The sequence below is a fragment of the Rousettus aegyptiacus genome, unplaced genomic scaffold (assembly GCF_014176215.1).
Source record: "Rousettus aegyptiacus isolate mRouAeg1 unplaced genomic scaffold, mRouAeg1.p scaffold_m13_p_7, whole genome shotgun sequence".
In the NCBI taxonomy this organism is placed as follows: domain Eukaryota; kingdom Metazoa; phylum Chordata; class Mammalia; order Chiroptera; family Pteropodidae; genus Rousettus; species Rousettus aegyptiacus.
The window spans coordinates 34,523,509-34,538,748 of record NW_023416310.1 but is presented as its reverse complement, the minus strand read 5'-3'; the positions used below and the strand labels follow the sequence as shown (position 1 = coordinate 34,538,748).

The following is a 15,240-nucleotide window of genomic DNA, read 5'->3' as shown; positions in this document are numbered from 1 at the left end:
TTCAGAGAGCGAATTTGATTAACAAAGACAATTTGCAAGTAACAATCTTAGCTCATTTTCAGAACTATCAGCAGCTAATGTTTGGTATGATTTCACTGGCTGCAGTTTTAACAAGTACTAAAGCAAATTTTTTTTTATTAATCTAAAAATAATGATCCGAATTTTTCAAGGCCCCAAAAGAACACTTTAAAATTAGCAATTTTAAATTTATTAGGAAGTTTTCATACTAATATTAAAAACAAAATCAGTACCATTAATATAATTGCCAGAGAAAACAGCTACTTTATAAGATTTTTCTTTAATATTTGTTATAATAAGCCACATTTGGAGTATTAAGAAAATTCAATAGCCAAGGAAAGAGACCCTTTGTTATACAACAGATGCTTTATATTCCGTCATGTTTTTGACACTTTGGTTAGATGTTCCTTCCTTTTAATGCCATTCATTTAATTTTTTTCTGTGGTCTACTAAAACATGGTAAAATGTCTTAATTCTTTTCACTAGTAATCCAGATAAAAAGACAAATATAAATAGTATGACAAATGTAATTATGCTTCAATTTTAAAATAGATTTATTACAAGAGATTCAAAGGAGCATTTTGCTCAGTGTATGAGTCAGGAAAGAGAAATGAGCCCAGACCTTTGCCAGAAGTGTCATTAAAGGAGGTATTATAGATAACATATAGGAAGAAAAGTCTAGGTTCGGTTATCCTTGAATAGTAACTAAATAATGTCTGCATCTGGCACAAACTTGAAAATAAATGTTTAGATGGTCAACAAAAAAATATAGTTAAAATTTTTATAGAAAAGTTATATAAAGCCAAATAAAACTAATAGAAACAAAATTACTTATAGCATTTTTCAAAGCACCTCTACTATTATTTTCCTATTAACATAATCTTTGCCAGTTCTGACTTGTTCTGTCTTTTTCTTTTTCTTAAGTATTGCCATTTTCCAAATCTTCTGGCCTGTCTTCATACTGGAATGAATTTTCTGCATATTCAAGGAAACTGCTTTAATGGTCCTGGAAACTTCCAGCTTTTTTTATATTTGAATACTTGCATACCTTAAAAAATTGCCACTTCCCTGTCTCCAGTACTCCTAGTCATTCTGTGCTTTATTTTTATTATTAGCATTTATCACATTTACTTATTTTCTGTCTACACCTACTAAAATGTAAATTCCATGAGAATTTTTGTTTATTTGTTGCTGTAATGTCCGTCAAATAAACACACAATGAAGATTTGTTGAATGAATGTCTTGATTTTCTCAAAACTTCATCTTCTTTTCACTCGTATTGATACGATTCTTTCTCTGTACATATTTTTATGGGTTTCTTATCACCTTAGTAACAAATTGAAGTATCTTAACTAGTTCATATACATTTTATCTTTAATATACCTATCCTTAACCCATCAATTAATTTGTTCTTCCTGTTTATTAACAGAGTCATTTATCTTTGGCTTACTTGTGTATTCTTTTTCTTTTTTTTTAAAGCACTGTAATGATGAACATCTTTGATGCTAAATGAAGTCTGGAAAGTCAATCAGTTTTTTTAGCCTTTGATCTCTCTTATGTCTTGTATATTTTTTAATATTATTTATAAGATCGGAATAGGGAAGTAGGAATTTTTATAAAAATATGGTTAGACTCTTCTGAAGAACCATTAGAACTAAATAGTGGTTTTAGAAAAATTTGGGATTTTAAAATTTGTATAATTTTTAGCTGCCTTACCTTTCAGACTTAATTTAAAATTAATACTTGGAAATAAAAGGTAGATTTTTTTCCCCCATTAACTCCAACTTTTCACTCCTTCTTTCACTCCTACTTTTCCCAGCAAAAGTCGCATATGTGGTAAATGGAGCCAAAATTTAAGCCTGGGCATTCTGACTCTTTCAGAGTATGCTATACTAGGCATTCAGATTCCACTAAACCAGAATACATTTTGAGATAAGTGGAGATAAGTTTGAATTTAGCACTTTATTATTGCAGTTTGCGGCATCTAAATATAATTGAACTTCATAGTGTAAAAGGCCAAACTGTATTAACATGCGAGGTCATTGATGATACCATGTGCTGAAAGGAAATATGAGATTGCTTTCATCTTTGTGGAAAGACTTAGCATTAAGAGCATGGAGTAACAGAGTAAGTAGGTAGGAAGTGGGGAGCCAGCTGATGAAGAAGGTGGAGGAAAAGAGGTAGTGGACCATATTGAAGATTCCTGTATAGTCGGAGACTTGCCTTATAACAGTGTACCAACATAAAATGTTACATGGTAAATCAATTTAATTGCTTGGGAAATATAAATTTTTATTTTCTAGTTGATTTATCAATTTTGATTCATGTTACCCCAAAATTATCTTTTATATTGAAGTTGAAATGAAGCTTTTAAAAGAAATAATTTAGAATATGCTAAAATTTAAAGCCTTAGAGTGAATTGGAATGTTCTTAGTTCTGACTTAGATTGTCTTCACTGAATAAGATTTAAATAAAGCAGTGATTGCTTTTTTTATACATCTTATTTATGATTTCTTTTAGTATGTACAATGATAGTCCTGATAATTTTTGCTTTAAGATAAGGAAATTAAAAATTAGAATGAATTCAAAATTTATTCTTTTAAGTCCATTTAGCTATTATGTAATTTGTTTTTAACTGGAAAATTCATTTATTATACATCCAAACTTAATATTAATCCTTGGAATAAGTGATTTTAGCAATTTTTGAAACATCGTTAACATATTTGTATTTATCTAAAATGGGCATACTGAATATGTTCTTTAAATATATGCATATTTTTAAAGACCTAGTAAATACAATGCAGAAGAAAAAATTTTAAAACTTTACTTAATATCTATAAAGAATTGTAGATAAAAGATTAATTCTAATTAGCCTCTGATGTTATGCCACACACCGGCTATGGAAAAAGCGTTAGTGGATCTGGGATTATACATCTTTAAAAAGCAATATACTTTTCATAATTATTTGTTTTCTCATCATACCATTTTTAAGAATGATTCAGAAAGAACTGAATATTTAAAAAACTTATTCAGTAACTAACTGTCTGAATATGTAGTGAAAGCCAAATTGTAAAGACACTCACAGTTATTTCTATAAACTTGTGAAGATTTCAGTAATATCATATGACACTCGTCAATCTTGTAGTCAGTCTAATTCATCCCAGACCTTTGTAGTGTGTCATTGTTAATGGTCGAAATGACAAAACATGATGTGTTTCTTCATTTTCTCAAAGAGATGGCATTTTCTCAAAGAGATGGCATAAACAGAAGGTGCATACTCCATGTATTACCTAAAATGAGTAATTTGAGAGCATTCATTTCTTTGTGAATTATCCTGTACCATCAGCATGTGTATGTATTCATATCACTAAAATTTTGACAGAAATCAAAGGAAGTAAAATATTGTAAATAGAGGAGAGAAATAATGATTCACATAAGGAGAGCTCACTTTCATGAAATGATCCTAAAACAGGATTTTTAATAAAGTAACTAGCTTTCTTAATTTTAGTATCAGTTGATATTTTTAGTCCCCTCAGAGAAGTAACAAAACCAAAACAGGTATATGGGCATGCGTAATCTTTTATTGAGGAATGTTTAGTTATCTAATACTTAAAATCCAGTTTACCAAATAAACATTAGACCAGTTCAACTTAGACACTTTTGTGAGTATTTGATATATTATTAACAAGTCTATATTATAATTTTTGATATTTAATTCATTTACTTAAAGTTACAAACGAGTTAAAACCTTAGATATCTTTTCCACATTTATTTATTTTTTAAGCTTTTTAATTGCAGTATAGCATACCTACAGAAGTGCACAAATCATGTTATACTTCGTTCAGTAATTACCTGGTCAGCATTACCTATAAAACAATCTTTGGGTGTCTTTTTACAGGAGACTTTGCAGCAGTTGATCATGATGTCATTGCCAAATGTCTTAATCATTGGCAAAAATCCCTTTTCTGGTAAGTATTAAAATTAGCACAACATGATAACATAGTCTTATCCTTGTCTAATACTGTGATGCTCCCCCAGATCTTTCTTATTTACATCACCAAACTAGGCTTTTCATGACCTTATAGGGTAAGTTGTAGGTGAGAGTCCATTTTAAATAGAGAAGATAAACAGAATATTTGTAAGTTGGACTTGCGATCAGATGATCAGACATACATTTTACATTAAGTCTAGTGTTTTTTCAACTTTACCAAATTAATAATACTTTTCTGTGGTGATTTTTTAGAGTCTCATTATAAATAAGGATGGAAGATAAAATGTAGCTTCAAGTGTAAAGGAACAAAATCTTAGAAAAGAAGTGATTTTTGAAATAATTTCTAGGTTTCTTTTTATATATCTACCATTGCCAAAGTAGTTTGAATCTAAGGTTTTACTGATTGATATGTTGTAATTTATATTAAACTACTTTTGAATGGAAAGATTAGAATCAGTTTCTTAGATAATTTATTTTTTAATAAAGTTTCTGTCCCTTACTATATTTTAAATGTGTTCAGAGTTTTAATTTTTGAATGATTGGGAAATTAGCTACTACCTAATGGACTTATTTTAACAGGCTACATGTAACTCAAAGTCGATTTTTTCCAAACTCCACTGCAACCTTCAGTCAAAACAGACAGAAATAAAACCAAAATAAATGCTAAAATCAAGCAGCTGTATTTATTAAAGAAACTACCAATTAGATGGGGTGAATTAGGTGTTTAGATAGCCTTTAAGAGATATTCTGGAATATTTGGTTATACAAATAAACATTATTTTGTATGTAGATTGAAATTATTTTTACTTCCATGTGCATTTAGTAATTACCAAGTTATAGGGACCAGGAATATTAAGAAAATGGTCTGTGTGTTTTGGTGAGAGATACAGATTACTGGGAAGTTATGTAATAATTAGTATGAAATAGAAATATGTAAAAATGTTAAGACAAAATATAGAGTTATTATTCTTAAAGTCGACTGATTAATGAGGGTTAGGGATCTTCAGTGTTACAGCTGTGCCTAGGATTATGATTAGTAAGTAGACTAGAGGGGTGAGGAAGAAGGGAAGAAAGGCAGGCAGAGGGAGTAACAGACGTTAAGGCAGAGTGTGTATGTATGTATATGTGAGGAAGGGTGATAATGTGGCTAAGAAAGTAGATTGTTTCTTGGAGAGTAGGAGGATATGTTTGAAAAGATAATTTGAACTTTATCTTAGATTAACCTGATGGTGAAATTCTGGCCTAAAGAATTGACTTTTTTTTTTTTTTTTTGGTCAGTTGAATGTTTTAAGAAAAGCTAAATTTACTTGGACAGTGAATGTGCTCTCCAATTTGTTACAGACCATTACTTTTATCCAGCTCGTTATGTACTTTTATTTTACCAGCCTCACTGTAGCTGACATTTAAAGTTTTGATTCTCATTAATCTACGTAGTGGAAAGCCATTTAAATTTTATTGGTAGATGAATCATATAAGATGTATGTTTTAGAAAGAAAATACTAATAGGCTTAAAAGAAGTCAAACCTATTAGGAACTATGTTGGCTGACTTTGTGGCATGTCCCTATATTAGCAGTTCTTAAGTTAGCATGTTTGTGTAGTACAGTCATTTATGAAAAGTAGTGGATTTATAGTGAGCATACTTTATTGCACAGAGTATTGAAGCGTATTTTATCTATACTGTAGCCCTTCAGAATTGAGATTCTTGTCTATTTCTTCTGCTATTACCACATTGTACATACATAGAGCTATTATTTTGAATTCTCCACTGTACCTGTAGACTTAATCCTTTGGTCAAGTTGTGAATATTGCCTCTAGAAATGATTCTAACAATATAAGAGAATTGAACTGAAGGTAAATGTTGCACTGAGTAATTATTTTTATTTCAGAACAAGGCACAGAAGAAGTTAAAAAGTTGCTTCTACTTTTACTGGGTTGTGCAGTTCAGGTAAGTTAAACTATTTCTTCGTATTTCATTTTAATAACTTGTTTTTTCAAGCTCTAGTTTCTGAAAGACTTAAGGATAGGCCATTGTTTTTTCAAAGTCTGTATTAGAAATTTTAAATAACTAACCTAAGGAAATTTTGAAGAAAAAGACTTGTTCTGTTACTTTTTTCAAGCTTTAGTTTTATTATCAGTCATATTTAAAACCTTCAATTTTTCTTTTCTTATTCTGAGTCTTCTAATGGCCTCAAGTTTTTCAAGTGTCCTTAGAGATACCCTTAAAAACCTTTTTCAAAAAATTCTTATGATTAATACATGCATGTGTGTGTGTTATTGAGGGAAGTGGGATTAACAGTAAAAAAGGAGGCAGAAATTATAAAAAATGTTTCAGAAGTCTGAGTTATTACCCTTTTGATCAGTAATTATATTAGTAATCATCACAATGATTTATCGAATGCCTACTTTGAGTCAGATACAATACTTTATATAGATTTTCTCATAATATCTCTTTTCAGGTAGGGTGATTGGTGTTTGGGTAGGGTGATATTCAAGTTATCCAAATTAAGACACTTAATGAGAGTCAAAAGGTGGAACTGGGTGTATAAACTGGGACTATCCCAGACAAAGCAAGATGGTTGCTCTAGATTAAGATACATATTGCTAGTACGCGAAAGAGTTGAGATTCAACTCCATTCTGACTTCAAAATGTATTATACTTTGTTGGTTTTTACTTTAATCAGCCTTTGTTTGGATGAGTCATCAGTGTTACTGTAAACTATCTCAATTATTTATAGAATGAAGTTATTTGTAAACAAGTAAATAATGTGTTTACATATATATGCCAGAATTTATATATCCATGAGATTTTTGGCTTTTAGGGTTGACTTCTTGGGAGCTACAATGTATGTTATTTGAATTTTATGCTGTGTAATGTACAAGTGTGTAGTTCATAATTGATTAAATGTTAAGTGAAATATAGTGTTTTTAGTCATTGCTGTTCTAATTTGGTCATCAGATTCTGAGTTAGAAACAGCCTCTAATTATTTATAACCTTTGTGTACTGTATTTACTTTTAAAAAATACCCTCTGTTGGTGAATGTTATGTAAATTTAGATAACTTCGTGACAGCATAAATTTGGTTGTTGCTCCTGGTTACTATTTGGTCATTAATTGCTGGTTACTAAAACTGGCAATGGTAATGGAGCAGAACCAGGGTCTTTTTTTAAATGAACAGTTTAGGGAAAGCCTAAAATGTTAAAGAAACCGTTATTATTACAACTGTAAAAACAACAAAAGAAGATTATAAAATCTAAGCTGCTTTACCCCACTTTACTATTTTTTATAACTCACTCAGATACTGGAAAATGAAAAGGATGGCATGGAAATAATATTCCTTTTTCTTATAAGCTAAATAAAGTTTATGATAGGTTAACTAACCCAGCCTCTTCTAGTTCTGCCAGTTCCTAAAGAAATTTACCATGAATTTTTTTTACATTAAATGACTGTTGATATTCATGTTTTAAAACGTCTCATTTTACTTTACTACCAGAGTAAAGCAGAGCTATGTAATGGGCTTATTTTTTAAAAAATTTACTTAATATAGACATGCTAGAAATCAGCAATTATAATGTCAGTTATGTACAGTCCTTCTTATTGATGCACAGAACTAAATGCTGCATAAAGTAAAATAATATACACATAGACCTACTCTTTTAAGTATCCTGTCTCCTAAAAGAGTTTACATTAATGTCAGCATGTAACTAAAACAAGGTTTTCTAGCAATGTTTTATTTTTCCTATTAATATATTAGCTGGTTACAATGACCTGTTTTTAACTTTTTTAAACAATTTTTTAAATTTTTATTTTTCAATTAGAGTTGACATTCAACATTATTTTATATTAGTTTCAAGTATAGAGCATAGTAGTGAGACATTTATATAATTTACAAAGTGATCCCTTTGGTTAATCTGGCACTGTACATAATTATTGTAATATTATTGACTCTATTCCCTATGCTGTACTTTACATCCTTTTACTTCAGATTCACATTATCTGGGAAGGTTTTGTAAGGTAGATATTATTTAAAATGGTCATTAGAAAATGGAGGAAGAATATTTGGGTGGATTAATGCATAAGGGAAGGCTCAGAATGGGAAAATTGTGTAAGATTGTATAAAATTGGAAAATTATATAAATATACACTGGTAGGACATTGTAAAGTAAGTTAGAAAACAGGTGATTTCGAGATGTTTAGAGAGAATGGCAACGTGGAGGTAAGTTTTAAGGTTGAGGGGAGAAATACATTAACTTTAGAATTTTTTTTTAACTTAAGGGGAGTAGTTCAAAGAGTCATTAAATGAAATGTATTAGCAATATGAAAGAGTGACCTTAGGGAAGTGTGGCTTGGGTCAGTGAAAAGTAATCTGTAGCAGTATGTTTGGAAGATGTCCAGGACCCAAAGCAGTAAATTTATTTGAGAATAAAGGAACAGTAAATATAAGCAGGTTTATTTTTTTCATAATAAGAGAGGATAGGTTTCATCAGTTGTATAAAACAAAGATTCAAGGAGATCATCTTTCTAACCTGAATCAACATTGTTCAGTGTTTTTATAGATAGGAGGAGGTGGCAAGGTTATCAGACCTTGGTCTTTGATGTAAAATGAGTTTATCAAGAAAATCGTAAGCCAGTTTTTGTATATGCATTTTAGTCACAGCAGTGTTTTTTTTTTTTTTAATTGAAAACCTTTAGTACTTGTATTTAGTATTTAGTATTTTGATGCCAGAATGGCAGATCAAGAAAGGAGGAAGGATCTAATTTTGAAAAATATTGCTTCATTCTGCATTTTTATTGATCGATTGATTGATTTCTTTTTATTATGGTGACATTGGTTAACAAATCCAGTAAGTTTCAGGTGTACAATATAGCAGTAAGACATATATATTTATTGCATTGTGTGTTCACTGCCCATAGTTAGATTTCTTCTTTCACCACATATTTAACCCCTTTTTTCCCATCTACTTCCCCACTCCCCTCCTCTGCCCTCTGGTAACCACTAGTCTATCATCCATGTCCTTGAATCTCTGTTTATCTTGTTCGTTTGTTGCTTTTAGGTTTATATCCCACATATAAATGATATGTGGTTTTCAACTTTTTCTGTTTGGTTATTTTGCTTAGCATTATTATCTCGAGGTCCTTCCACATTGTTGCAAATGGCAGTATGTATTGTTAAATATTAATGACCTGATTTTTAAAAATGGTACCAGGTGCCGTAGTAAAGGACAAGAAGTTTAAATTTTAGAAGCAGACAAACCAAACGGTAACAGTATGATGAAATAATTACCATAATACAAGATAGATTCATGCACAGAAGAAATATTTTCTTAAGTTTGATTGTAGTGTCAGGGAATGTCTCTCTGAGTAGGTAGTATTTGAAATGAGAACAAAGATATAGATGTAACAACTCGTTGGGAAACATTAAGTACGACTGGAATGTAATGAGAGTGGGAGAGAATGGCAAGAGATTAGACTGGAGGGTTGCCAGGGATTGGGTCACTAAAGGGACTGGATTTGCCATGTTAAGATTGAGTTTAGATTTTATCCTGTAGGTACTTGGGAGCCACTAATGCTAATGACATCAAATGTGTTAACAATCAAAATTTTCTGTCAGAGCCTTCAGTTGTAACTACATGAACAATTAGCAATCTTTGTTGATGCTGAAGAGCCAAAATATACTTTAGGACAGGAAACTATTGATGAAACCAATCGGGCAACAGTATTGTTTAAATACTTTCTAGAATGTAATCTGTATTACAGAAAATCTTTTCATCTAGTAGTTTAATAAGTTAAAATTATAATATTTAGTATAATATATAAGGATCAATTTTATCCGTCATACTTGGGATTTGTAAGTAGAAATAGCAAATAAAATTTGCTGATATGATACTAAAGTCTAGGAATTCAACGGACCACAGGTTGTAAAAGATGTATTCATGAAAAGAAATGGAAAAGGAAACAAGCATTAGGAAATTGAATTTTTTCTTTAGGAGGAAACAGGATTCAGAAACAGTAAATTATCCAAAGATCTTAACTGACAGAATAAATTATAATTAAGACACTTTATCCTCAATTATACATAAATATAAGCCACAGGAATAACTTTGGATATGAAGAAAATTATTCAGGGCCAGGGCTTGAGAATTTTCATTATTGACTAACTAAACAGTCTAGCTTCTACAGAATCTTTTAAAATGGGTAACACAAGTCTGCTGAACCACTTCTGAGCATCACCTAGAATTTCCACAGATGTATGACTCTGCATCCGAACCCTGACATAGTTGAGAGGTTCCCAAATGTAGTCATCCTACTCAGAAGGAAAAATTTTTGCTATGTTGTTTGGAAATTTCTTTTTCCAAGACCATGTAAAATTCATCTTTTTTCAACACAACTTAGGTTTTATATCAGTGTGACTCTTCTATATCGAAAAATATTACTTTTTTTGGACTTTCGCCAGATTGCATAGTGCTGAAGGTAAATGGGTGAGTGTCAAGTGTGATTAAAATTAAAATTTTGACCTTTATGTGTACCCTCAAAAGCAATTCTAACATTATTTGATTCAGAAAACTGGTGTATAACTTGGTTGGCTTGAGAGCTACAATCTGTTGTTTTCCTGCCAGTTATTTGTAAAGCATCTTAAAAATTAGCATTTTAGAATGTTAATTATTATATTACATGTTTGGGAAATAAAACAGTACGTAACTTCTATCTGATGCATTTCTTTTTCTGAGAGTACACGAAAATAGCAAATGTGGCTCAATTTAAAGAGATTTATTTGCTGATATTGTTTTTTAAATTTTTTTAGTCATAGGAAAATATGCATAACATAAAATTTATCATTTTAACCAATTTTTAAGTGTGGGAGTTCATTAGCATTAGGTACATTCACATTGTTTTGCAGCCATCACCGCTTTCCATCTTCAGAACTTTTCTCATCTTCCAAAACTAAAACTATATTTTTAAAATAATAACTCCTGATCCCTTTTGCACCCAAGCCTTGGCAACCACCATTTCACTTTTTGTGTCTTTGAATGTGACCACTCTAGGACCTCATAGTGGAATCAGACAGTATTTATCCTTTTGTAACTGACTTAGTTCACTTAGCATAACGTCTTTAAGGTTTAATCATGTTGTTGCACACGTTGGAATTGTCTACCTTTTAAGTTTGAATAACATTCCATCATACATATATATATATATTATTATATTACATGTTTTATATATATATGTATATATATATACATATATATATATATATATAAAAAACACATTTTGTTTATTCATTCATCCACTGTTGGACACTTGAGTTGTTTCCACTTTTTTGCTATTGAGAATAATGCTGCTATAAACATGAGTGTAGAAATGGCTATTTGAGTCTTTGCCTTCAGTTCTTTTGGTTTATAAGCAGAAGTGGAACTACTGGGTCATGTGGTAATTTTGTTTTTAAGTTTTTTAGAAACTGCTGTACTGTTCCATAGTATTAGTACCATTTTACATTCCAACCAGCAGTACACAATGATTCCAGTTTTTCCACATCCTCACCAACATTTATCATTTTCTTTTTTTTTTTTTTTTCAATAACCAGCCTTTAAAGAGGAAATTTTAGATTTTCTATTTTTATTTCTTTTAGCTGGCTCATTTTGGTCTTGCTTTGGTAGAACAGTGATCTGTTCAGTCATTAATGTTCTTATTTTTATTGAAAATACTGTATTGTATTTCTTATTTTCTTGTTCAGTAGCTTGTTTGGGGGGATGTCTTTTCCTCTATTAGTATATTTTTTCCACATAAGTCTGCCTTTTTTTTTTTTAAAGAAGTGAAAGCACTGAGAGTACAAAGTGAAGATACGAGGAATTTGAGGAATAATGATTAAGAACATAAACTCTGTGGTGGAACATAAACAACTTTTTAGGATTAATGCAATTCCCCTCCCTCCCAAATTCCCACCCAAATAACTGTCTTTTCTTTTTGTTGTCATCGTCGTTCTTTTCTTGTGTCCCAGCTTCCACGTGTCCCAGCTTCCTTGGACTATGATGGTAATCTGCTGGTTTGGGAATCAGTTACTATACTAGAATTAGAAGCAACTTTAGTGCCCATAAAACTTTAAGAACTTCAAATAAAAGATAAAGGAGAGCTTAATTTTAAGTGGAAAAACAATTTGCTGATGATTATTTAGTCTTCGCAAGAGTTTTTGTTAACTGAAGTAAAACTATATATATATATTTTTTTTAACACCAGACTTTTTTTATGTTCTAGAGCTGCACTGTTAAAACAGTAGCTACTAGCCACGGGTGTCTATTTAAATTAAAATTATTTTCAATTAATAAAATTAAAATTGAACTAGTTACATTTCAGTATTTAGTAGCCACATGTGGCTTGTGATTACTGTATTGGACAACACTGATATAAAACATTTAGTCTGATTATTCATCTTCCAAGTTTGAGTCTTTCGTTCTCTTTTCCATCTTGATAGTCTTTCTCTTTTTATTCTTTGAGAGCCTATGCAATTCATTCTATATATTGTTTAAGAAAGCCTAATCTATTTATAAAGCATTTTCAGAATTCTCAAGAATTTGAGAGTTTGAATCAAGATGAGATTTAGTAGAAATTGTGGATATTTTAAGGGTAAAGGAAGAATTCTCCTCGATTTGTGTTGAGACTATGTTAAAAGGTGAGCACCTAAAGGTAGGGTAAATAAAGAAATGGTGGTTCTAAGGTTTAGGAAAGGAAAGTGTTTCTGGTTAGTTTAAACTGAAGGCAGATATGACATTTGAATTGGAGACCCTTCAGTGAGTCATAGTCATTATAACCCAGCCATTTTCATATGCTCATCAGCTTAGAAATTATGCATAGGTTAACATTTCAGGAAGCATTAAATTTAAAAATTGGAGTCACTATGCCTAAAAAATTATTTTGTACTACAAATGCACTGTCATGAAGTCATTCTTAATTATTCTTACTATGCCTGTCAATTATTATTTAGAGATTAAAAATTCTTGTTTTTAAACTAATTTTCATTTCATTTCCCCCAAACTTTGACTTGCTAGTCACAGCTAGGAATTGTACATTGCTAGTAATTTACCTTTAAATATTACTATATCATCTTAATAATTTTGCTTTTACAGAATATAGAACTTTCTGCTCTGATGGGAACATGTTTTAAGTTAAATTGTGTGGCTGTAGAAATAGGACGTTATGATTTGATATAATAAATGTGTATTGTATAAAGCAGAACCTCACTAAGTTTCTTAATGATCAAAGAGCCAATTTTTCTTTTTATGAGTATATTGTCTTCACTAGTGTTCAGTAATTGGCTCAGGAGATGCCACTAAACTAGACAAGGCAGTGCTGTCTATTTTGTATGCAATTCTCATTTGGTAGCTGCAAGAATACAGTTATACCAGCAGTTGGAATCAGTATAAGAGATGTAGAGGGAAGACAGATTAAAGTGAATGCTAAACTGTTATTCAGTACTGACTGGAAAGAAAAAGATTGTGTTTGCATTTTAATTTTTAAATTTGTGTAAAGCTTATAAAAAAGTTATATAAATGTGCCTGTATTCCACTTGATACATGTTTACTTGTATATCATTCTTAAATTTTTCCCCTTGTGACTTTGTTGTGTTAGAAAGAAATCAAATATTTATTGTATTACCTTATAAATGTTGAACTGGGACACAAAAGTAGGTTTCTTTTATTAAGATTGATAGAATGAAGATGTGAGAATGAATTGGGAGCTCAAAATAAAAATTGCTTAAAATTTTTTTCCAAGAAGAAAGGCTGTGTTGTTTGATGATAGCCAAAGACTGACTGAACATTTTGGCTGTATTCCGAATTCTGCCACTGACTCACTGTGTTTTTTGGCAAGTAACTTATCCTCCCTGAAACAAGTTCTTGATTCTTTACTTCTCTGTTTGTAAAGTTAGCATAATAATATTGTACTGACCTCAGATGGGTTGTGTAATTGGTTTCCCACTTTAGAACTTTGCAACATAAAAATAGTATATCAGTCCCTTGCTTTTTAATTGCATATTTCTAAATTGTTATCTTTTTATTAGGTAAGTATATTAAAGAGCTGATTTAAATGCAAAACAAAGCCAAACTCTCTTTGTACTCTTCGAAACATAGCCAAGACTTTTACTCTGATGAGTTTTTAGTTATTTACATCTTAAGTAGTATACTTTATAAAGTATGAATAATTGTCTTATTCATTTCTTTTAGTGTCAGAAAAAAGAAGAGTTTATCGAAAGAATTCAGAGTTTAGATTTTGATACAAAAGCAGCAGTTGCCGCACATATTCAAGAGGTATACAGTTCTTATCTACTTTTTATGAAGTTTGTGGTGTGTTTATTTGTGTATCTCCCAAAATACTTCAAGTCATAGGATTAGCAAGAACAAGTCAAGGTCAAAAATAGATGAACTCTGCTTTTAGATAAATTTTCTCTTTAGAGATAGTTTCTTAAATAAATCATCTTATACATGGCACAGTGCCAATTACAGATGTACTGTTGCCTTCATCCAGAGGGACATAGACAAAAAGTGTTATTTTGAGGAAGGAAGTGTACGTCTTTGTTAGACAGCACACAATGAATACTATAATAAATGGAAGCAGCAGAAAGTGGATCATTGCATGTAATTTAAAACTAAAGTGAGAAAAGGTGATAGATAACCTTAGTATTTTGTCATTCCAGTGTTTTTCTTTTGAATGGATGAACACGGCATAATTTTTATTAAAGATATTACTTCAGTTATACACATATTAGTGATTTGTAACATCCATAAAAAAACTTAAATCTGGGATGTATTGTGCAATGTTAAATAATTGAAATTAAGTAATTTATTTGTCGATTGCTTTGGATAGTTGCTATTTCTGCATGTATTTAGTATTAGGCATTTACTCTTGTGTACCTAACAAGACTTTAGAACTAGAGCATGTTAAATTTTGCCCCATGTTGATTAGAAAGGTAAAGAGAGACTTTTTAAATAGTGAAAATTAGTATTGTTTAAAATATTCTCTATTTAAATAACTTTATATCCATATATCATCTTTTGTCTTTGTTAACATAGAACTCAGCTTTGTTTTTCAGTAATATTGTTAACCTTAAGCTTATTAGTAGCACTCTACAAGATACAGTTTTATTGGTAGTTTCCCTTTATATATATATATTTTTATGTTAGCTTTGTGGCTTATATTTTGACAAAATGCTAAGTGTTTTAAGTTAATAAATTTGTCACCATTC

At 30.5% G+C, this 15,240-nt stretch overlaps 1 protein-coding gene across 5 annotated transcripts in view; it reads left to right on the top strand.

Moving 5' to 3' along the window:
- The window catches only part of CCDC88A (coiled-coil domain containing 88A), a 109,110-nt gene that overhangs the window by 31,583 nt on the left and 62,287 nt on the right, over positions 1-15,240 (top strand). For all 5 annotated transcript variants that reach the window (XM_016162599.2, XM_016162600.2, XM_016162594.2 and 2 more), the window contains exons 4-6: positions 3,917-3,986; positions 5,897-5,955; positions 14,222-14,305. In XM_016162599.2, the coding sequence (XP_016018085.2) occupies positions 3,917-3,986; positions 5,897-5,955; positions 14,222-14,305 (213 nt within the window). The remainder of the gene's footprint in view (positions 1-3,916; positions 3,987-5,896; positions 5,956-14,221; positions 14,306-15,240) is intronic.